Source organism: Trachypithecus francoisi, unplaced genomic scaffold (genome assembly GCF_009764315.1).
Source record: "Trachypithecus francoisi isolate TF-2019V2 unplaced genomic scaffold, Tfra_2.0 Lachesis_group12, whole genome shotgun sequence".
Lineage (NCBI taxonomy): Eukaryota > Metazoa > Chordata > Mammalia > Primates > Cercopithecidae > Trachypithecus > Trachypithecus francoisi.
This window is the reverse complement of record NW_022681457.1, coordinates 24561484-24585391: the sequence shown is the minus strand read 5'-3', so window position 1 is coordinate 24585391 and position 23908 is coordinate 24561484. Positions and strand designations below refer to the sequence as shown.

The 23908-nt window shown below is 42.8% G+C and overlaps 2 protein-coding genes across 2 annotated transcripts; both read right to left on the bottom strand.

The window, feature by feature from the left end:
• Positions 1-11643: 11643 nt before the first annotated feature.
• LOC117092013 (40S ribosomal protein SA-like) lies at positions 11644-12673 on the bottom strand. Its single transcript, XM_033225125.1, has one exon. The coding sequence runs from the start codon at positions 12208-12210 to the stop codon at positions 11725-11727; it is 486 nt and encodes a 161-aa protein (XP_033081016.1). The 5' UTR covers positions 12211-12673; the 3' UTR covers positions 11644-11724.
• On the bottom strand, positions 11644-12693 carry LOC117092014 (40S ribosomal protein SA-like). Its single transcript, XM_033225126.1, has one exon. The coding sequence runs from the start codon at positions 12610-12612 to the stop codon at positions 12274-12276; it is 339 nt and encodes a 112-aa protein (XP_033081017.1). The 5' UTR covers positions 12613-12693; the 3' UTR covers positions 11644-12273.
• Between the last annotated feature and the right edge of the window lie 11215 nt (positions 12694-23908).

Sequence of the window (23908 nt, the reverse complement as noted above, 5' to 3'; positions counted from 1 at the left end):
TGATAAAACCTAGGTCTCCACAATCCCTTATCATAACCCAGACTTTCTTTTCTACTGACAATAACTCTTTCAGCCAATTGCCAATCAGAAAATGTTTAAATCTACCTCTGACCTGGAAACCCCCGTGACCTCAAGTTATCCCACCCATCCAGATCGAACCAATGTCAGTCTTACATTTTGATTAACATAATATGTCTTCCTAAAATGTATAAAAGCAAACTGTACCCAGACCACTTTGGGCACATGTCAGGACCTCCTGAGGCTGTGTCGTGTGTGCGTCCTTAACCTTGGCAAAATAAACTTTCTAAATTGACTGAGACCTGTCTCAGATATTTTGGATTCACAAGTATCTGTGCCCAAATTTCCCCCATTTATAAGGACACCAGTCATATTGGATTAGAAGCCCACCCTATCTCAGCATGACTTCATCTTAACAAATTCCACCTGCAACAACCCTATTCCCAAATAAGGTCACATTTGGAAGTACTCGGGTTAGGGTTAGGACTTCAATATGTGAATTTGGAGAGGAGCACAAGTCAACTCATTACATCACCCATAGGGTTATATGGAGTAGTAAATATAAAATGCTGCATGTAAAATACTCAAAAAGCATCTGGCCCATTGTAAAAACTCACTGCAACTTAACTATCATTATCATTATTGTTATTCATCAAACCTATAGTGGGTGCCTTCTCTGTGCCAGGCAGTGTGCTGGGTGTTAGAAACTCTACGATGAATAAGATGTGATCCTTGACCCAAAGGATGCCCAGTCTAACTGGAACCACAAGCATAAATAAAGAATTACAATCCTCAAGTTTTTTATAGCTAGATCAGTATTCCGAGCTTACTAAGCCAATTTGTACATCGAATGGCATCTGGGGTCAAAATAAATATCTTTGATGTCGCCAGAGAATGAAGAAAGTTCATTGTTCAGAGGAAAGCAGTTTTCCTTTTTTTCTGGCTTCTTTATATCTTTGAGGAGAAAAATTCCAAGTGTCATGGTCAAACACTACTCTGATTTCTTATGCAAAGTTTAAGATGACCTTTACCCTTCCTAATATATCATTGTGATGAAGCCAAAATTTTCTGAGATTCTCAAGACTGGCAGAAAAATAACTTCAGAAACTGGTCCCAAATTGGTAACTGAAGATAAGTTGGAGGGCAGTTCCTTCCTCAAGTGTTGCCGTATATCTTACTTCATTGCATGTTGATAGTGTATTAAAATTGAAATAAAAATAAAATATTATCTGTGCCATTAAACCTGACCAATTCTCACTTCACTAATCTCCAAACCCTGATTCTTGCTAAAAGATGGACTGTCTTAACCCGCTCTTGGCAAAGATGTACAGCAAAAGAGAGTCCTGAGAGGTGGAACCTTCATCTTTTTGAAAAAAATATCCTGTCATCATTCAATATTTATGGAGCACGCACACCGTGTGAAGCACTGCATCACCAGATGTCCTTTGCTGCCAGAAAGACATTGGTGACAGGGGAGACATTAAATAAACTGGGGGTTTCGTGAAGACAGAGTTTGGGGGTGGGGGTTGGCTTCAGGCAGGACCCTGGTCATGAATCCTGTTCACACATCCAGTGGACCACCCCTGGGAAGCATGGCCCCCCAACCACAGACTTCCTGTCTCTGATTGTCCAGCCTTACAGCTACAGGCACCAGAGTTCCTCACTGGAGAGAGTCCCAAGGTGAGGTGGGGTCTTCAATGGGAGAAGAGGGATGGGATCTAGGAGTGAAGTTGAGGGTGGGGAGGGGACAGAATGCCACCCCTAGATTGTGTTGGGTGTGTCCTGGAGGGTAAGGGGGCCCTTGATCCAGCCAGTGCTTTGCCCACCAAGCCAGGTTCAGTGGGTGTCTCCTGTTTCTGCTAGGAGGAGGGAGGGGGCCCTTTTCAAATTTGCACAAAGCGCCTTGTGGACTAGTGGTGCCCTAGAGTAGACAGGTGTCTTAGTCTTTTCCTGCTGCTATAACAAAATAACTTAGACCAGCTACTTTATCAACAATAGGGTTTTACTTTCCACAGTTCTAGAGTCTGGGAAGTCCAAAATCAAAGCACCAGCAGATGTCTGTGAGGGCTGCTGTCTCCTTGCAAGATGAAAGATATGGCCTTGTTGCTGTGTCTTCACAAAGCAGAAGGGATGAAAGCTCTCTGAAGCCTCTTTTATAAGGGCATGAATCCTATTAATAAGAGACAGGCTTCCCTTTCCAATACCACCACATTGGTGATCAAGTTTCAACACAAATTTTGGAGGAACACAAACATTCAAACCACAGCAAGGAGAAGCTGTGACCTAGAACCAAAAAATCTTACATTTCAGTCTTAATTCTTCCACTCACTCACATCACTTTCCCAGTCATGTAACTTCTCTGGGTCTCAGTTTTCCCCACAAGGTTGAGCTGAAGGTCAGTATTTGAAATTGGATGAGCAGAAAACCTCTTTGCAGTCTCTGAGGAGTTTAGTTCTGTTCTCTCTTCTCCACAGTCTCCTCAGGCATTGCTAGTGGGGTGTGCCATCCTCTGCATAACTATGTCCTTCATTCTTCCCTGCTCACCTGCACCCCAGCTGGCACCTTGGATTGGGCAGGGATTTCCCTCAAATGCTCATCAAGCATCTTAATGGGCAGGATACCTCATTTTTCAAGTTAACTGTGCACCATTCACTGATTGTCTAGCAGTGTGCACTTGAAACTCAGTGTGGGGTGCTCAGTCCCCACCATCCTGAACCTCATCTGCCCTCCTGCACGGCAGACCAGCAGGTCACCTGGCTTCACCTCCACAGCCACCTGAGTGAGGACAGACAGCAGCCACACTGGGTTGGATGTGTGAATCCTGGGGGAACAACTTCTGGGAGCCCTTGACCTTTCTGCACCCAGGGCAGTTCAGATGAGATGTGACTCCAAGTAAACGACCTCAATGATTACTGTGGTCACTGGTGGGAGGCACAGAGGAGGGCTAGAGGGCTGGACAGGGAGTGGAAGAGAAGTTCCCTCACCAAAGACAAGGAAGCACATTCCAAGCAAAGCAACAGTGTGTGCAGAGACACAGAGAATGGAAAAGGATGGGGCAGATTCCAGAAACGCGGCAAGGTTCCCTTTGACAGGGCGGATGGTGTGGCAGAGTCCTGGGAAACAAGGCCATGGAGGTTGGAACTGGCCTGGGAGGAGCCTGGAATGCTATGCTAAGGAGCTTGCACTCAGTTCTGCAGGTGCTGAGGAACCATCTTAGGTTTCCTCCAGCAGAAAAAGGGCATGATCAGAGGTGTGTTTCTCAAAGACTCTCTGGTGGCAGAATGGAGGCGAAAATTCGGGAGAAAGTGGCAGAAAGAATCTGCACATAGAGACCACTAGGAAGTTGTTGTAATAGGTCAGTTTAGAGATGCTAAGAGCCCGCACAGCACAGGGTCAGTGTGGAGGGCACTGAAGGGGGTTTTGCTCAGAGATTGTCCAGAATAGTGATGAAGAACGTGACTCCACAGCCGGGCTTCCTGGGGTTGAGTCCTGGCTTTACTGTTCACCATTCTATGGCTTTGGGCAAATTACTCACCTCTTCAGTGCCTCAGTTTCTCCACATGCTGGGAGGTTACTAGTGGTACTCCACCTCATACGGTTGTTGAAAGCCTTCAAAGTAGTTCTTGGCAAAGACTGTCAAAATGTTAGCTCTTATTAGGAGACTGTATTAGTCAGGGTTCTCTAGAGGACAGAACTAATAGGATAGAGGTATATATAAAGGGGAGTTTATTAAGGAGTACTGACTCACACCGTCACAAAGTGAGGTCCCACAATAGGCCATCTGCAAGCTGAGGAGCAAGGAAGCCAGTCTGAGCCCCAAAACCTCAAAAGTAGGGAAGACGATAGTGCAGCCTTCAGTCTGTCGAAGGTCCAAGAGTCCCAAAGCTGAAGAACTTGGAGTCCGATGCTCAACGGCAGGCAGCACCCAGCATGGGAGAAAGATGGAGGCCAGAAGACTTAACCAGTCTAGTCCTTCCACATTCCTCTGCCTGCTTTTATCCTAGCCATGCTGGCAGCTGACTAGATGAGCGGGCACCCAGACTGAGGGTGGGTCTGCCTCTCCCAGTCCACTGACTCAAATGTTAATCTCCTTTGGCAACAGCCTCACAGACACACCCAGGAACAATACTTTGTATCCTTCAATCCAATCAAGTTGACACTCAGTATTAACCATCACAGAAAACAGACGGGATTTGGTGCCTGGTTAGAAGTGGGGAAAGAGCAGCTCCATATTGTGGCTATGAATCATCTGCCTCCTCCTCCTCCTCCTCCGCCAGCTCCTGCGGGGATGCAGGCTGCTGTACTGATCAGGAGCTTACATTCAGAGATCAGATTTACCTACTCTCTCTCTGGCCTTGAGCAAGTTTTTAAATCTCCTGTCTTAGTCTCTACATCTGTAAAATGGGGATAACACTAATATTCACCTCACAAGATTGAGGATTAAATGAGATGATATGAGGAATAACCAGCATATGGGGAGTGTTCAATAGGATTATTCAATCTTATTTGTATTATCACTCATCAACTGCAGGAGAAGCAGCAGCCTTGGGCAACAAAGCAGAGGAAATACAGTTGGGTGTCGGTTGTGCAGAGGGCAGCTAGAACTAGGGAGGGGAACTCAGGAGAGATGGAGGAGGGAGCACCCACATGAGGAAGACAAAAAATATTAGGCCTCCAATAAATATCTGATCAACCTTGAAGTCTGAGCAACACATTAAAGAAAATGGAAAATTAACAGGGAAGGGAAATTCAGTGAAGTTGCTTATTCTGGCATAGCTGGATCCAAATATAAATTTCAAACATTTTTGCTGAAAAGTTTTCTAAAATGTATTACGCATTTCCCTGCGACTTGATATTTGGCATATCTATTCACTTATTCTTTCAACATTTCTTGATCGAGGACTTCATATTAAGCTCTGTGCTAGCTCTTCAGGGATACAGATAGAAAGTAGATCAAGTACCTGCCTTATGAGAAGCTTACTTCTAATTTTTCAGTTTCGTAAACTTTGAATAGGAAGCATGCTTATATTTAAAGTTTGGGGGTACATACTGGACTGTCTACTTAAAATTCTAAAGTGGGACTCCTTCCTGAAGGAGGATCTACTTTAACTGTTTTTGTAGTAGATTGCAAGTAGAAAAGGAGACTTTAATATTTTTTGGGTTTTGTTTGTTTGTTTTTTGTTTTTTGTTTTTTGTTTTTTGTTTTTTTTTTTTTTTTTTCTTTTTTTTTATTTATTTTTTATTTTTTATTATACTTTAAGTTCTAGGGTACATGTGCATAACGTTTATATCATGTATAACTCCCCAATGCAATCCCTCCCTCCTCCCCCCTCCCCATGATAGGCCCCAGTGTGTGATGTTCCCCTTCCCGAGTCCAAGTGATCTCATTGTTCAGTTCCCACCTATGAGTGAGAACATGCGGTGTTTGGTTTCTCTTCTTGTGATAGTTTGCTAAGAATGATGGTTTCCAGCTGCATCCATGTCCCTACAAAGGACGCAAACTCATCCTTTTTGATGGCTGCATAGTATTCCATGGTGTATATGTGCCACATTTTCTTAATCCAGTCTGTCACAGATGGACATTTGGGTTGATTCCAAGTCTTTGCTATTGTGAATAGTGCCGCAATAAACATACGTGTGCATGTGTCTTTGTAGTAGAGTAATTTATAATCCTTGGGTATATACCCAGTAGTGGGATGGCTGGGTCATATGGTACATCTAGTTCTAGATCCTTGAGGAATCGCCATACTGTTTTCCATAATGGTTGAACTAGTTTACAATCCCACCAACAGTGTAAAAGTGTTCCTATTTCTCCACATCCTCTCCAACATCTATTGTTTCCTGACTTCTTAATGATTGCCATTCTAACTGGTGTGAGATGGTATCTCATTGTGGTTTTGATTTGCATTTCTCTGATGGCGAGTGATGACGAGCATTTTTTCATGTGTCTGTTGGCTGTATGGATGTCTTCTTTTGAGAAATGTCTGTTCATATCCTTTGCCCACTTTTTGATGGGGTTGTTGTTTTTTTCTTGTATATTTGTTTGAGTTCTTTGTAGATTCTGGATATTAGCCCTTTGTCAGATGAGTAGGTTGCAAAAATTTTCTCCCATTCTGTAGGTTGCCTGTTCACTCTGATGGTAGTTTCTTTTGCTGTGCAAAAGCTCTTTAGTTTAATGAGATCCCATTTGTCAATTTTGGCTTTTGCTGCCGTTGCTTTTGGTGTTTTAGACATGAAGTCCTTGCCCATGCCTATGTCCTGAATGGTACTACCTAGATTTTCTTCTAGGGTTTTTATGGTATTAGGTCTAACATTTAAGTCTCTAATCCATCTTGAATTAATTTTCGTATAAGGGGTAAGGAAAGGATCCAGTTTCAGCTTTCTACTTATGGCTAGCCAATTTTCCCAGCACCATTTATTAAATAGGGAATCCTTTCCCCATTTCTTGTTTTTGTCAGGTTTGTCAAAGATCAGATGGCTGTAGATGTGTGGTATTATTTCTGAGGACTCTGTTCTGTTCCATGGTCTATATCTCTGTTGTGGTACCAGTACCATGCTGTTTTGGTTACTGTAGCCTTGTAGTATAGTTTGAAGTCAGGTAGCGTGACGCCTCCAGCTTTGTCCTTTTGACCTAGGATTGTCTTGGCAATGCGGGCTCTTTTTTGGTTCCATATGAACTTTAAAGCAGTTTTTTCCAATTCTGTGAAGAACTCATTGGTAGCTTGATGGGGATGGCATTGAATCTATAAATAACCTTGGGCAGTATGGCCATTTTCACGATATTGATTCTTCCTATCCATGAGCATGGTATGTTCTTCCATTTGTTTGTGTCCTCTTTGATTTCACTGAGCAGTGGTTTGTAGTTCTCCTTGAAGAGGTCCTTTACATCCCTTGTAAGCTGGATTCCTAGGTATTTTATTCTCTTTGAAGCAATTGTGAATGGAAGTTCATTCCTGATTGGCTCTCTGCTTGTCTGTTACTGGTGTATAAGAATGCTTGTGATTTTTGCACATTAATTTTGTATCCTGAGACTTTGCTGAAGTTGCTTATCAGCTTAAGGAGATTTTGGGCTGAGACGATGGGTTTTTCTAAATATACAATCATGTCATCTGCAAACAGGGACAATTTGACTTCTTCTTTTCCTAACTGGATACCCTTGATTTCTTTCTCTTGCCTGATTGCCCTAGCCAGAACTTCCAACACTATGTTGAATAGGAGTGGTGAGAGAGGGCATCCCTGTCTTGTGCCAGTTTTCAAAGGGAATTTTTCCAGTTTTTGCCCATTCAGTATGATATTAGCTGTGGGTTTGTAGTAAATAGCTCTTATTATTTTGAGGTACGTTCCATCAATACCGAATTTATTGAGCGTTTTTAGCATAAAGGGCTGTTGAATTTTGTCAAAAGCCTTTTCTGCATCTATTGAGATAATCATGTGGTTCTTGTCTTTGGTTCTGTTTATATGCTGGATTACGTTTATTGATTTGCGAATGTTGAACCAGCCTTGCATCCCAGGGATGAAGCCCACTTGATCATGGTGGATAAGCTTTTTGATGTGCTGCTGAATCCGGTTTGCCAGTATTTTATTGAGAATTTTTGCATCGATGTTCATCAGGGATATTGGTCTAAAATTCTCTTTTTTTGTTGTGTCTCTGCCAGGCTTTGGTATCAGGATGATGTTGGCCTCATAAAATGAGTTAGGGAGGATTCCCTCTTTTTCTATTGATTGGAATAGTTTCAGAAGGAATGGTACCAGCTCCTCCTTGTACCTCTGGTAGAATTCAGCTGTGAATCCATCTGGTCCTGGACTTTTTTTCGTGGGTAGGCTATTAATTGTTGCCTCAATTTCAGAGCCTGTTATTGGTCTATTCAGGGATTCAACTTCTTCCTGGTTCAGTCTTGGGAGAGTGTAAGTGTCCAGGAAATTATCCATTTCTTCTAGATTTTCTAGTCGATTTGCGTAGAGGCATTTATAGTATTCTCTGATGTTGTTTGTATTTCTGTGGGGTCGGTGGTGATATCCCCTTTATCATTTTTTATTGCGTCTATTTGATTCCTCTCTCTTTTCTTCTTTATTAGTCTTGCTAGCGGTCTGTCAATTTTGTTGATCTTTTCAAAAAACCAACTCCTGGATTCATTGATTTTTTGGAGGGTTTTTTGTGACTCTATCTCCTTCAGTTCTGCTCTGATCTTAGTTATTTCTTGCCTTCTGCTAGCTTTTGAATGTGTTTGCTCTTGCCTCTCTAGTTCTTTTAATTGTGATGTTAAAGTGTCAATTTTAGATCTTTCCTGCTTTCTCTTGTGGGCATTTAGTGCTATAAATTTCCCTCTACACACTGCTTTAAATGTGTCCCAGAGATTCTGGTATGTTGTATCTTTGTTCTCATTGGTTTCAAAGAACATCTTTATTTCTGCTTTCATTTCGTTATGTACCCAGTAGTCATTCAGGAGCAGGTTATTCAGTTTCCATGTAGTTGAGCGGTTTTGATTGAGTTTCTTAGTCCTGAGTTCTAGTTTGATTGCACTGTGGTCTGAGAGACAGTTTGTTATAATTTCTGTTCTTGTACATTTGCTGAGGAGTGCTTTACTTCCAATTATGTGGTCAATTTTGGAATAAGTGCGATGTGGTGCTGAGAAGAATGTATATTCTGTTGATTTGGGGTGGAGAGTTCTATAGATGTCTATTAGGTCCGCTTGGTGCAGAGATGAGTTCAATTCCTGGATATCCTTGTTAACTTTCTGTCTCGTTGATCTGTCTAATGTTGACAGTGGAGTGTTGAAATCTCCCATTATTATTGTATGGGAGTCTAAGTCTCTTTGTAGGTCTCTAAGGACTTGCTTTATGAATCTGGGTGCTCCTGTATTGGGTGCATATATATTTAGGAGAGTTAGCTCTTCCTGTTGAATTGATCCCTTTACCATTATGTAATGGCCTTCTTTGTCTCTTTTGATCTTTGATGGTTTAAAGTCTGTTTTATCAGAGACTAGGATTGCAACCCCTGCTTTTTTTTGTTCTCCATTTGCTTGGTAGATCTTCTCCATCCCTTTATTTTGAGCCTATGTATGTCTCTGCATGTGAGATGGGTCTCCTGAATACAGCAGACTGATGGGTCTTGACTCTTTATCCAGTTTGCCAGTCTGTGTCTTTTAATTGGAGCATTTAGTCCATTTACATTTAAGGTTAATATTGTTATGTGTGAACTTGATCCTGTCATTATGATATTAACTGGTTATTTTGCTCATTAGTTGATGCAGTTTCTTCCTAGCCTCGATGGTCTTTACATTTTGGCATGTTTTTGCAATGGCTGGTACCGGTTGTTCCTTTCCATGTTTAGGGCTTCCTTCAGGGTCTCTTGTAAGGCAGGCCTGGTGGTGACAAAATCTCTAAGCATTTGCTTATCTGTAAAGGATTTTATTTCTCCTTCACTGATGAAACTTAGTTTGGCTGGATATGAAATTCTGGGTTGAAAATTCTTTTCTTTAAGAACGTTGAATATTGGCCCCCACTCTCTTCTGGCTTGTAGAGTTTCTGCCGAGAGATCTGCTGTTAGTCTGATGGGCTTCCCTTTGTGGGTAACCCGACCTTTCTCTCTGGCTGCCCTTAAGATTTTTTCCTTCATTTCAACTTTGGTGAATCTGGCAATTATGTGTCTTGGAGTTGCTCTTCTGGAGGAGTATCTTTGTGGCGTTCTCTGTATTTCCTGAATTTGAATGTTGGCCTGCCCTACTAGGTTGGGGAAGTTCTCCTGGATGATATCCTGAAGAGTGTTTTCCAACTTGGTTCCATTTTCCCCCTCACTTTCAGGCACCCCAATCAGACGTAGATTTGGTCTTTTTACATAATCCCATACTTCTTGCAGGCTTTGTTCATTTCTTTTTTTTTCTTTTTTTTTTGGTTTCTCTTCTCGCTTCATTTCATTCATTTGATCCTCAATCGCTGATACTCTTTCTTCCAGTTGATCGAGTCGGTTACTGAAGCTTGTGCATTTGTCACGTATTTCTCGTGTCATGGTTTTCATCTCTGTCATTTCGTTTATGATCTTCTCTGCATTAATTAGTCTAGCTGTCAATTCTTCCACTTTTTTTCAAGATTTTTAGTTTCTTTGCGCTGGGTACGTAATTCCTCCTTTAGCTCTGAGAAGTTTGATGGACTGAAGCCTTCTTCTCTCATCTCGTCAAAGTCATTCTCTGACCAGCTTTGATCCGTTGCTGGCGATGGGCTGCGCTCCTTTGCAGGGGGAGATGCGCTCTTATTTTTTGAATTTCCAGCTTTTCTGCCCTGCTTTTTCCCCATCTTTGTGGTTTTATCTGTCTCTGGTCTTTGATGATGGTGACGTACTGATGGGGTTTTGGTATAGGTGTCCTTCCTGTTTGATAGTTTTCCGTCTGACAGTCAGAAGGACTGTCTGTTGGTCTGTTGGAGATTGCTTGAGGTCCACTCCAGACCCTGTTTGCCTGGGTATCAGCAGCAGAGGTTGCCAAAGATAGAATATTGCTGAGCAGCGAGTGTACCTGTCTGATTCTTCCTTTGGAAGTTTCCTCTCGGGGATGACTCCACCCTGTGAGGTGTGGGGTGTCAGACTGCCCCTAGTGGGGGATGTCTCCCAGCTAGGCTACTCAGGGGTCAGGGACCCACCTGAGCAGGCAGTCTGTCCGTTCTCGGATCTCAACCTCCGCGTTGGAGATCCACGGCTCTCCCCAAAGCTGTCAGACAGAGTCGTTCGCCTCTGCACCGCCCCCGCTGCTTTCCCTATTGGACCTCAGCTGTGGGCTGTCCCCAGAGGTGGAGTCTACAGAGACAGGCAGGTTTCCTTGAGCTGCTGTGAGCTCCACCCAGTTCGAGCTTCCCAGCGGCTTTGTTTACCTACTTAAGCCTCAGCAATGGCGGGCGCCCCTCCCCCAGCCTCGCTGCTGCCTTGCGGATAGATCCCGCAGACTGCTGTGTTAGCAGTGAGGGAGGCTCCGTGGGCGTGGGACCCTCCCGGCCAGGTGTGGGATATATTCTCCTGGTGTGCCTGTTTCCTTAAAGCGCAGTATTGGGGTGGGAGTTACGCGATTTTCCAGGTGTTATGTGTCTCAGTTCCCCTGGCTAGGAAAAGGGATTTCCTTCCCCCTTGCGCTTCCAGGTGAGGCGATGCCTCGCCCTGCTTCAGCTCACGCTGGTCAGGCTGCAGCAGCTGACCAGCACCGATTGTCCGGCACTCCCTAGAGAGATGACCCCAGTACCTCAGTTGAAAATGCAGAAATCACCGGTCTTCTGTGTTACTCGCGCTGGGAGTTGGAGACTGGAGCTGTTCCTATTCGGCCATCTTGCTCCGCCCCATCTGTTTTTTGTTTTTTTAAGAGACGGAGTCTCTCTCTGTCCCTCAGGCTGGAGTACAATCATAGCTCATTGCAGCCTCCAACTCCTGGGCAAAAGCCATCCGCCTGCCTCAGTCTCCCAGTAGCTGAGACTACAGGCATGCGTCACCACACCTGGGTAATTTTTAAAAAATTGTTTATAGAGATGGAGGCCTCACTATCTTGCCCAGGCTGATCTTAAACTCCTGGGCTCAAGCAATCCTCCCACCTGGGCCTCCCAAAGTGCTGGGATTATAGGCATGAGCTACTGTGCCCAGCCAGATTTTAATTTTTTTTTTTTTTTAGAAACTGATGTTTATTTTCCATCAACCATTTTTCCATGTTGCTTAAGAGCCCATGCAAGAACAGCTTAAGACCATTCAGTGGTTGCTCCTACCCATTCAGTGGCCTGAGCAGTGGGAGCTGCAGACCAGTCTTCCGTGGCAGGCTGAGCACTCCAGTCTTCAGTAGGGAACTGCTGAATAGGCACAGAGGGCACCTGTACCCCTTCAGACCAGTCTGCAACCTCAGGCTGAGTAGCAGTGAACTCAGGAGCTGGAGCAGTCCATTCACCCTGAAATTCCTCCTTGGTCACTGCCTTTTCAGCAGCAGCCTGCTCTTCTTTTTCAATCTCTTCAGGATCTCTGTAGAAGTAGAGATCAGGCATGGCCTCCCACGGGTGTTCACGGGAAATAGTGCCATGCATGCGCAGAACTTCCCGAGCCAGCATCCACCACATCAAACCCACTGAGTGAGCTCCCTTGTTGTTGCATGGGATGGCAATGTCCACATAGCGCAGAGGAGAATCTGTGTTACACAGAGCAATGGTAGGTAGGTTAACATAAGATGCCTCCATAAGAGGCTGGTGGTCAGCCCTGGGGTCAGTAACCACAAGAAGCTGTGGCTCCCGGAAGGCTGCCTAGATCTGGTTAGTGAAGGTCCCAGGAGTGAAGCAGCCAGCAATTGGAGTGGCTCCAGTGGCAGCAGCAAACTTCAGCACGGCCCTCCGGCCAGTATTCCTGGAGGATATAACACTGACATCAGCAGGGTTTTCAATGGCAACAATGGCACGGGCCGCCAGCAGAAGCTTCTCCCAGGTCCTCTTCAGATTTATGATGTAGATGCCATCACTTTTCCTTTTATAGATGTACTGTTCCATCTGGAAGTCAAGATTGGTGCCACCTAAGTGGGTTCCTGCTGCAAGGAACTTAAGGACATCTTCCTCCTTCATTTGCAGGACATCAAGGGCTCCGGACATTGTGAAAAGTTTCCCTTTAAGTTACGACGGGAATCCAGAACAACGCCATATGGACCCCTCTGTAGGTAGCGCGGAAAGCCAGACTTTAATTTTTATAATTATGTAAAACATACAGAAAACTACAGAATGTTCCTATTACCCAGATGATAAATCTAACACTTAGCCATATTTTCAAGCACTTATTTTAAGTTTAAAAAAAAACAAAAAGTTGATGCTACTGAAACTTCCTATGTTAACCTACATATGAAATAATATTTTTCAAACAGAATTTAAAGTTAATTCAGTATTGTTCTCCTCCTGAATAAGACAAGTATTTAGCATACTTAAAAAACTTGTTGGTCAGGCATGAAGGCTCATGCTTGTAATCCCAGTACTTTGGGAGGCCAAGGAAGGAGGATCACTTGAGGTCAGGACTTCTAGACCAGCCTGGCCAACATGGTGAAACCCTATCTCTACTAAAAATACAAAATTTAACCAACCAGGTGTGGTGGTGCACACCTGTAATCCCAGGTACTCAGGAGGCTGAGGCAGGGGAATTGCTTGAACCTGGGAGGCAGAGTTTGTAGTGAGCCAAGATCACATCACTACACTCCAGCCTGGGCAGCATAGTGAGACCCTCATTGGACTTCTCCTTGTTGGACTTCTCCCCATTTTTAAGTTGCTTTTTATTATGTAGAGATTTTATTTTACTTTTTATATAATGTAGGCTTCTGAAAAGTAAATTAAATTTCCCACTTGTGTGCTCACCATCGTTTCTTTTGTCCCACACCTCTGTGGATTTTCAGTGGGTCTCCAGATGGTAAACTTTCTTAGAATAGAATCACCGAAAAGTCTTGATTTCATACTCATTCTTGAAAGATGGCTTAGCTGGGTATAAGATTCTAGATTCATTTTCTCCCTCCTCGCTTCAGCACTTTTAAGTCATTATTTCATTGTGTGGCCACAGAAAAACTTACTGTCATGCTAGCAGTCATTGTTTGGAAGGTGATCAGTCTCCTCTGTCTGGTAAATATTAGGCTTAAATTTTTTAAAATCTCTTTGGTTCTGTAGTTTCTTTATGATGTGCCTAGATGTGATATTTAGAATGCAGTTTTAATCTAATTGGGCAAGTCACTACCTGTACATTTCCACTTTACAATTTGCACACATGATGACACGGAACTCACAGAGTTGCTGTGGGAATTAGAGGCAGTGGATCTGGAGTACTTTGTAAATATTGTGAGAATGTGCAAATGGCAGTTGACTTGGAATTTAGGGTTATTTGGGAGAAACATTATTGACACTTGAGAAAAGTACTTCAGAGAGGACAACTAAGCATTTGTCACCAAAGGAGCAATTCACTAGTTAAAGGAATAATTAATTAGATTTGGGGGCATATTATATGTACCAATCACTGAAAGTCTGACCCAATCTGGCAATTTGGGGGCCTTATCTATCTACCCAATCCCCACACTATGTTCTAGGCACCCCAGAAATGGACTCTGTCCTTGTTGAGAATTTCCCTCCAGATCTGATGCTCTGTCTTCCCAGTCATCCTTGCCTCCCCTTCAGCGATGACTTGAGTCTCCTCTAGTCCACACCCCTCCAGTCAACCCAGACCTAAGACCTCCTGTCTCAACTCTACCCAGTTCTTCTGGGGAACTGAGCATTAATAGAGAAAATATGGCAGTAATTTAGAAGAGTAAGAATACAGTAATGAACTCCTAACAGGTGTAAGCTGATTCTAAAGGTAAAAACTCAGGATGGGAACAAACCACACACTCCCCTCCACTCCCTCCCCACACACCCATGAGTGATGTTTATAAATCAAGCTTTCCTCTAACATGCCGTAGCTGACTTCTTGAAGGAGCATATCAAATTACACAAAAGGTCAGTGAATGTGAAATACTGTACTGACCGTTATGGAATCATTCTTAATCTTCTTCATCACCTAAAACATTGAAGGAAAAATATATATTTAAATAATGTGGAGTAACTAATGAGAGTGTTTGGGTTATTCTGCTGAAGTCAGGAGATTTTATTTTTAATCCTAAATACTTGACACTTACTAGAAATTCCATGCAATTACCCAAGACATCCATCTTGAATTTTTTATGGACAGCTAGCTTTAGGAGGGAGAAAAAAATGACAAAATGTGAAAGTATTTGTAAAGTGGCACTGGTCAATAAGAAAGGGAAGGAGGGAGAGAGAGAGAAGAAAGAAAAGAAAAAAACAGAAAAGAAAAGAAAAAATGAAAAAGGAAAGAAAGAAAGAAAAAAGAAAGAGAGAAGAAAGAAAAGGAAAAGAAAGAAGAAAAGAGAAAGAAAGGGGAAAGAAGAAAGGAAAAGGAAGGAAAAGAAAGAAGAAAAGAGAAAGAAAGGGGAAAGAAGAAAGGAAAAGGAAGGAAAAGAAAGAAATGAAGGAAGGAAAGAAGGAAGGAAGGAAGGCAGGAAGGAAGGAAAAGGAAAGGAGGAATGAGGAAGAAAAAAAGGAAACACAGAATGACTTTGTCTCTTTTTCTCATTCCTGTGTGACTTTCTCATCTCATCTGTTCTTTCATAAGTTGTCACACCAGGTATGGTCAGACACAAGTTGTCTAATCTGAGGCTGCAGAAGAGACTTAAGTAGATGTGACCCTCACCGCAAGATGTGCCAAGTACAGGAAATGAGACAGGGTGAGAGATGTAGGTTTTTATTATTTATTTTTTGAAAAGCGGTAAGGGAGAAACATTTTGAGAGGATCAAGTATACTTTCAAGAAATGAAAAGTCCAATTTCGTTAGGCCACGGAGTCAAGGAAGACATGAGTCTCATGAGCAAGTCCTCAGAAATAGAAGGGCCTGGACTTCGGCTCAGCCACCTGGGTGCAGCTGCCTGCTGCATGCATCAATATTTAAGCAAGGGAAATGATCTGTTCTGCCTTCTGGGGATGGCCCTCTTTCCTCCCTGTCTGATCTGATTGGAGTGGGACGGAGAAGGAGCTGCGGCTGGCAGTTTGGTTTCGATGGGCGACAGAGCACTGTGAGCGTCAGGTGCCCCATGGTCTGCTCCCCAAGAGGTGGCAAGCTCATCTTTCCTCTCTTTTCTCTTCTCTCCTAGTTTTCCCCTCTTCCTTCACTTGCTCTTATTTTTTTTGCCTGCTGTCCTTTTCCCTGGCAATTCACTTCTCACTCATTTTTTTTTTTCTGATCAACTGGGATACTGCTGAGTTTCTCCTTATTTCTGATCAACTCAGATCAACTGAAATACTGCTGGGTTTCTCCTTATCTCTGACATGACAGATATGCATCACGGCTCTGTTCTGGTGCTGGGGATACCAGGCTTGAACAGGGCAAGCAAGGCTCCTCTTCTTTTGAAGCTTCAAGTCCAGTGAGGCCTGAAGGCTGTGGCTCTAACCAACCGCCACGTTAGAACTGAAACTACCGTATGTTTATTGCGGCACTATTCACAATAGCAAAGACTTGGAATCAACCCAAATGTCCATCTGTGACAGACTGGATTAAGAAAATGTGGCACATATACACCATGGAATACTATGCAGCCATAAAAAAGGATGAGTTTGCGTCCTTTGTAGGGACATGGATGCAGCTGGAAACCATCATTCTTAGCAAACTATCACAAGAAGAGAAAACCAAACACCGCATGTTCTCACTCATAGGTGGGAACTGAACAATGAGATCACTTGGACTCGGGAAGGGGAACATCACACACTGGGGCCTATCATGGGGAGGGGGGAAGAGGGAGGGATTGCATTGGGGAGTTATACATGATATAAACGTCATGCACATGTACCCTAGAACTTAAAGTATAATAAAAAAAAAAAATCAAAAAAAAAAAAAAGAACTGAAACTACCAAGGTAGGGATCCAGTCTGTTTGCTATTTGTTCATCACCTTGTCGGCGGCTCTTAGAACAGTGTCTGACACGTAGCAGGCCAGTGTAAGTTTGTAGAATGAATGAAGAACGGAGATTTCATCCAGTCCTTTCCTAAACCACGGTGGGCTTATCTTTGAGCCTTTCAACTAGCCAATTCTTCCCCACCTTTAGATCCCAGTTCAAGGCTGCCTCCTCTAGGGCATGTCTCCTTATACCTTCCACACTGTATTATGCTGTTATCTGTCATCATGGCAGACCTCCCTTTGCCCCCTACTGCACAGTGAAATTCCCATGGGCAGAGGGAGATTGCTAGATGGTTTTCTAGGTTGCAGGGAGCGCTCAGTATATGTTTTCTGACTAATGGGAGTCTCATGACATTTGGATAAATCTTGATATATTATGCCACATCCCTGGTCCTCCCCACTTTCTACCTGCTCAGATCACACCATCCTTTTGACCCAGATGATGAAGATTTCTCTGACACAGTACAGTACCATTTTCATCTATCTACTCAGCAAAGACAAAAAAGAATGGGAATTTTAAAAGTCTATTTCCGATAAGGATACTGATGGGAGCAAACATTGGTAACAACCTTTTTGGAAGGCAGTTAAGTCAAAAATATTCTAAAAACTTAAAATGTACATGACTTTTGATGCAGCAACTCCACTTCTAAGAACTTATTCTGTGGAAATAATTTCAAATGTGCCCAAAGATTTATTCAATATGATGTGTATTGCAGTTGATGTTTATAATGTTAAGAAATTGGAAATCCTCACTAAGCAACTAATTGAGTTGAATACAGGTAAAAACCTACAATGTAATATTTTAAAAATGAAGTTAACATAATTATTGACCTGACAAAATGTGAATGTTGTTGTTGCATTTTTGTTAAATAAATCAGCATATGTAATAGATCCTGTTTATATAAAAATTATAACATTGTATTTCCATACAAAAAAATCCAGACGGGTATGTAACTAAGTAATAAGTGGGCTTCTCAGAGTGATGGAAAGTTACTTGATTTTTACATTCTTTTTTGTCTTATCTGAATTTTTCCACTTGATTTTTTTTTTACAAACAGGAATTATTGATTTTTTTTTCTTGTGACAGGGTCTCACCCTGTCACCCAGGCTGAAGTTCAGTGTCACGATCACAGCTCACTGCAGCCTCAACCCCCTACCTGGGCTCAAGTGATCCTCCCACCTCAGCTTCCTGAGTAGGTGGGACTACAGACACGCATCACCATGCCCAGCTAATTTTTAATTTGTTTTAAGAGACTGGGGTCTCACTTCATTACCCAGGCTGGTCTTGAGTTCCTCGACTCAAGCATTCCTCCCATCGTGGCCTCCCAAATTGCTGGGATTTATAGGCATGAGCCACTGTGTTCGGACCATAACAATTTTTTTTAACTATAAGAAATTGTCTGAATGCCTTGCTCTTCTTTGATTCTAAAAGTAAACTGTTTGACTTTAAAAAGTCAAATAGACTTGAAAAAATTAAAATTCCCACACAGAGTAAGGAATTTTAGATCTGAGATGCTCAAAGGAGAGGCTTTAGCTGCCTAAGCCTCTGTAGCCACCAGTGAGTCTAATTTCCCAGTGCTCTGAGAAAGTGTGACAGAGAATCATTACCCTTGAAATGGGTTTGTGTAATATAAAAAATCAGGGTCTCCTCTCGACTTAGTGAGTGTGTTAACATTCGTGGGAGTTCCCATGCATGCTCTGAGGGAGAGTCCTGTGACATCGTGTCTGCGTTGTATTGAACTCAATCACTTGTGGAAAATGTGTAAGGTAATAGGGATATTACACGGGGTGATATCATGGAAAATCCTAATTGGTACCAAAGTAATTCTTACTAGAGTGGACTATAAAACCTTCAGTGCCATTCTAACTAATCACCCCTGTGGCATTCTGAGCAAATGCAGGTTAATGGTGACGATCTTAATTTTTTTATTAATTAAATTAAGTGTGTAATCTGACAGTGTTAGCCCATCATCAGCGTTCATCATGCTGATAATAAATGGCTTGAATACTCAGCTCCTTTGGCTTCACCAGAGCCCTGAACTCCTCTTCCATCCACCATTCATGACCTAAGAGAGATCTCCAAGTGACCCATCAGAGCCCAGAAATGACAAATAATGAAGCCATGAGCCAGAGATTGGGGTTAGCAAAAGGCAGAGTAGGTTCGTGGGCCTAGGAGAAGCCTCCAAACTCAGAGGCTACAACTGCTCAACCCTCTGTTCTCTGCTTCTACACCTTGAGTTCCTCTTTAGCCAATGATTTCTTATAATACTTAAAGGTAGAAAGGAGAAAGTTCAGAAAAGTGAACATGAAAATGGGAGATACAAATATAGAAACAGAAGAATGTATTACATAAATATATCTTAGATGAAAACATAAGACATGAAAGTGGCTGGGCACGGTGGCTCATGCCTGTAATCCCAGAACTTTGGGAGGATGAGGCAAGCGGATCACAAGGTCAGGAGTTCAAGACCAGCCTGGCCAACAAGGTGAAGCCCTGTCTCTATTAAAGTTACAAAAAATTAGCCAGGGGTGGTGGCACGCACCTGTAATCCCAGCTACTCGGGAGGCTGAGGCAGGAGAATCGCCTGAATCCAGGAAGCAGAAGTTACAGTGAGCCGAGATCACACCATTGCCCTCCAGCCTGGGCGACAGGGGGAGACTCCGTCTTAAAAAAAAGAAAGAAAAAAAAAAAAAGACGTGAAAGTATAAGTGAATGTGAAAATAGAGAACATGTTCAAATAAAATTAAACAATTGATCAAGCTGCTAGATTCTGGCTCCTTGAGTTTAAGGCAGGAGGGGGTCTTAGTCATCACTGTTTTCCCTACACTTTGCACCAGACCTGTCGTATGGTAACTTCCATCAGTCTTTATCTTACCAAGCCAGGACATTTTTAGACTTCCCTTTCTCAAAGTGTGTTGCCTGGAAGACTAACTCACCAGACACATTCTAAATTGAAAACTGTGAACAATTAAATTTGAGAAATCCTGCCTTTCACCCTTTCCTCCAGGAGATTTATAACATATAACAGTATTTTGAAGTCAATAAGTCCTTTGGAAAAGAAATAGTTTTAAATTGTTTAACCCAACATGGTCTAACTGAATTGTCTAAGCAAACTTATTTGATCACAGAACTCTATCAGCATCCCACAGAGCACAGTTCAGCAATAGACTGCCTTAGATATCTGCTGGCACGCTTACAGCCCCAGGGATCAGATAAAAAGATTAAGATGGAAATAACAATTTCCTGATTCTCCTAAATCCTGGCATAATAGAGATGAAAATCTCCCTTGATTGTGACTAAATCCCTAATAAAAATATAGAATTATAGGGTTTTAGACTGGAGGGGACCTTGGACATCTATGTCTTAACGTCAGCTTTTTGCAGGAATCCACTTTACAGTATCCATGATAGATACATTGTCATCTCTGCCTGGACACCTCTGATAACCAGGACTCAGCAACTCACCACGCAGTAGATTGCGTTATGATCCAATTTCTTCTTCTGTTGAGTCAAAATCTGCTTTTCTGAGGTTCTAGGTCTCATCTTGGAATAATGAAACAACCCACTTTCTCGTATGTCTACATCCCAGTTCTTACGCCCTCAGTTAATATATCAGGAATTTTCAGTCTCTACACTTCAAAGTACAATCAGAATAAATAAGAAAAGTCGGCCAGGTGCTGTAGCTCACGCCTGTAATCCCAACACTTTGGGAGGCCCACAGGGGAGGATCACATGAAGTCAGGAGTTTGTGACCAGCCTGGCCAGCATGGCAAAACCCCGTCTCTACTGAAAATACAAAAATTAGCCAGGCATAGTGGCGCATTCTTGCAACCCCAGCTACTCAGGGGGTGAGGCAGGAGAATCACTTGAACCCAGGAAGCAGAGATTGCAGTGAGCCAAGATCACACCACTGTACTCCAGCCTGGGCGATAGAGTGAGACTCTGTCTCTAAATAAAGAAATAAATGCATACATACATACATAAATAAGAAAAGTGGTTCTTGAATGGCTTCTAGAGGGGGGAAAGGAGAAAATCTTACTACTTGAGTTATAGAAACAAAATAATAGAAATCCCTTAGTTGCAATTCCAAAATCTATTAAGTTCTGAAAACAGAAGTGTTTTTCATAACTTTGGCACACACTTATTAGGTGACAACACATGACTCAAACTGATTTGAAGCTATTATAGTCTTTTTTTTTTTTTTTTTTTTTTGAGGCGGAGTCTCGCTCTGTCGCCCGGACTGGAGTGCAGTGGCCAGATCTCAGCTCACTGCAAGCTCCGCCTCCCGGGTTTATGCCATTCTCCTGCCTCAGCCTCCTGAGTAGCTGGGACTACAGGCGCCCGCCACCTCGCCCGGCTCGTTTTTGTATTTTTAGTAGAGATGGGGTTTCACCGTGTTAGGCAGGATGGTCTCGATCTCCTGACCTCGTGATCCGCCCATCTCGGCCTCCCAAAGTGCTGGGATTACAGGCTTGAGCCACCGCGCCCGGCTATAGTCTTTATTTATCATGCCGAGTATGGGTACACATACATTTGACTACAGAAAAACTAATATGCTTGATTACAGAAATAAGAGTGTTTCCTCAGGCCCCACTGGTAATATTACATAACATACGGTATCTGTGCTGTATAACCTTTCCAAAATTGGACAAAGTCTGAATTCTGAAACACATCAGTCCCAAGGATTTGGGGTGTGCCGCCGTGACTCTATCCTTTCCTCGGTACCTTCTGTGTGCTCAGCGCTTGACCTATATTAGTGTCTTTACTCCTCACAACTCTGAGAGGCAAAGAACCATTTCTTTCCCACCTTACAGGTGAGGAAAGTCATCCAGTTTTGCAGACATGTTTCTTTTCTTATTGACTGATATTTGTAAAGAAATCCATTTTTCCTTCAATTAGTAATATACTAATCAATAACAAAATAATTAAGTCACAGGATCCAATATGGAACACTGGTGCACACCAGAAGAGTCCTTGCCAGAAAGGGAAGACTGTGAGGTCCATGATGCAGAAGAAGCCCTCAGAGGAACCCCTCCCTCTGGCCTCCATTGTAAGGTGCTTAGATTCACAACGTCCACAGCTTCCAACTGCTCCTTTCCCACCTAAGCCTTTGGAAACTTGGGTGGGGTTGGGAGAGCCATAGATGCCTTTTGCAGGAAAGAGTATTATTCTGTGTTAAATTAAATTATGTCAAAGCCTGGATCTAGCCTCTGGGATAGAACTTTCTTACTGCCTGCTGCCCGCCTCTCATATGACTGATTTTGATGAGATTTGAGGATCGTCAGTCATCCAAACTCTATCCCACTGGTTCTTTCACTATACTTGAAATTTCCATATGAGTGTCTGTCTTTTGTACAGGTCAACCTATTAAGCCATTATAAACTTAATTTAACTAATCAAGTGTGCAAGTCAGTCATTTAGCCAGGCCCAAAGGGAACTGAACATGGAACACACCAGGTGTGGTAGGGAATAAGAGGCAAGAAGCATGGAGAAGTTCCAAAGTGTGGACACTTCTGGGGATGATCTCAGAGGGTATTAACTTCAGGGACGCTTGGGATACAGCTTAGTGGCATTGAGCACTGGTAGGAAAAGGCACTAAAAGGGAAAAAGAGGCAGGAGAAAGGGAGCAAAGCATCTCCAAAGTTCAGCATGGCCCACATGAGCTATGTCCATAGGATTGTGCCTAGACTGTACACTAAACGTGTCCAACCCGCTACCCACAGACCGTGTGCAGCCCAGGACAGCTCTAAATGTGGCCCAATTTAAATTTGTAAACTTTGTTAAAATATTATGAGATTTTTTATTATTTATTTATTCATTTATTTATTTATTTATTTTTAGCTCATCAGCTGTCATTAGTGTTAGTGTACTTTATAAGTGGCCCAAAGCAGTTCTTCTTCTAGTGTGTCCCAGGAAAGCCAAAAGATTGGAGACCCCTGCATGTAAACCCTCTTAAAATGGTTGACTATTAATATTTTAGATCATTCACCAGATAATGTCACTCCTCAGCTGGAGTCCAGGAAGTGGAATGGATGCCCAAGTTACAGAATCAGGGAAATAAGGAAAGAGAACAGGCAATAGCAGGTGTTAAGAGCCTCCAGCCTTGGCTACACCAGTGTCCCCTTGGCTGCCTTTGTTCCAGCCGCACTCCTGCACATGACTCCCCTCAGCCAGGAAAGCTCTTCCCCCTTCCCCCTCTTCTCCCACTCTCTGCTAAGTGACCTCAAACCCATCCCTGCCTTCAACATCAGTGTCACCTCCCAGAGAGGCCTGACCTAGCCACACCCCGCCACTCTAAATTGCATTCTGCTGATTCAACCTTTTTTCATTGTTCTATTGCTTTTCTCCTTCAGAGCATTCACCACAATTTGGAAGCGCAGTTGTTCTCTCTTATCCACGGTTTCAGTTACCCAAGGTCAATCGCAGTCTGAAAATAGGTGAGTACAGTACAGTAAGATATTTTGAAAGAGAGAGACCACATTCACATAACTTTTATGATCATATATTTTTATAATGCTCTATTTTATTAGTAGTTATTGTTGTGAATCACTTACTGTGCCCAATTTACAAACATTATAAGTATGTATATGTAGGAAAAAATATAGTATATATAAGGTTCGGCACTACCTGAGGTTTCAGGCATCCACTGGGGGCCTTGGCACATATCCCCCATGGATAAGGGGGGGACTACTGTATCTATTTATTTATTAGTTTAATGTATGTATATTCCTCCAGAGTATAAATGTTATGAATACCCACTAAGATCCAGTCCTTAACAAATAGCTATTCAATGAATCATTGTCAGGCACTATGTTCTCTGTTTCAGCAGCGGTAGCCCTTTTAATCTTCATCATAATTCTCTGAGCTAAGTTTTACAGATGAAATTTAGGAGGCTTACAACCCAAGGGGGATCATTTTTGTACCCTGAAATGGTGAAGTGCATACCGTGCACAGTTGTGTGTGACAATTCTGCTCAGAAGCCCCTGGTTGTAAACCATTGAGAGGTGGTATTATCTTCAAAGGAAGAGGGTCTCTCCGCTCCTCTTCCCACCATTGTGACAACCATGGCTGGAAGGGTTAATAATGAACAGAAAGTCCAATTAGCCTCACCCATCACGTCAGTCCTAGAGCTAAATTCTGGTTCTTTGCAAGCCCCAAGAAAAGACTCTCCTGTTTATATATCATGTTAATAATTAATTGATTAGTTAATCAACAAGCTAGTTCTTGTAAGATTGTCCTGTCCCTTTTTGTCCCCTCTGCATCCTGGTCAGGGTCAGTGGACCTGTGCTCACGTATGCATTATGTTGATATGAAAGACTAAAGGAGCTGGGCGTGGTGGCTCACGCCTGTAATCCCAGCACTTTGGGAGGCCAAGGTGGGCGGATCACCTGAGATCAGGAGTTCGTGACTAGCCTGGCCA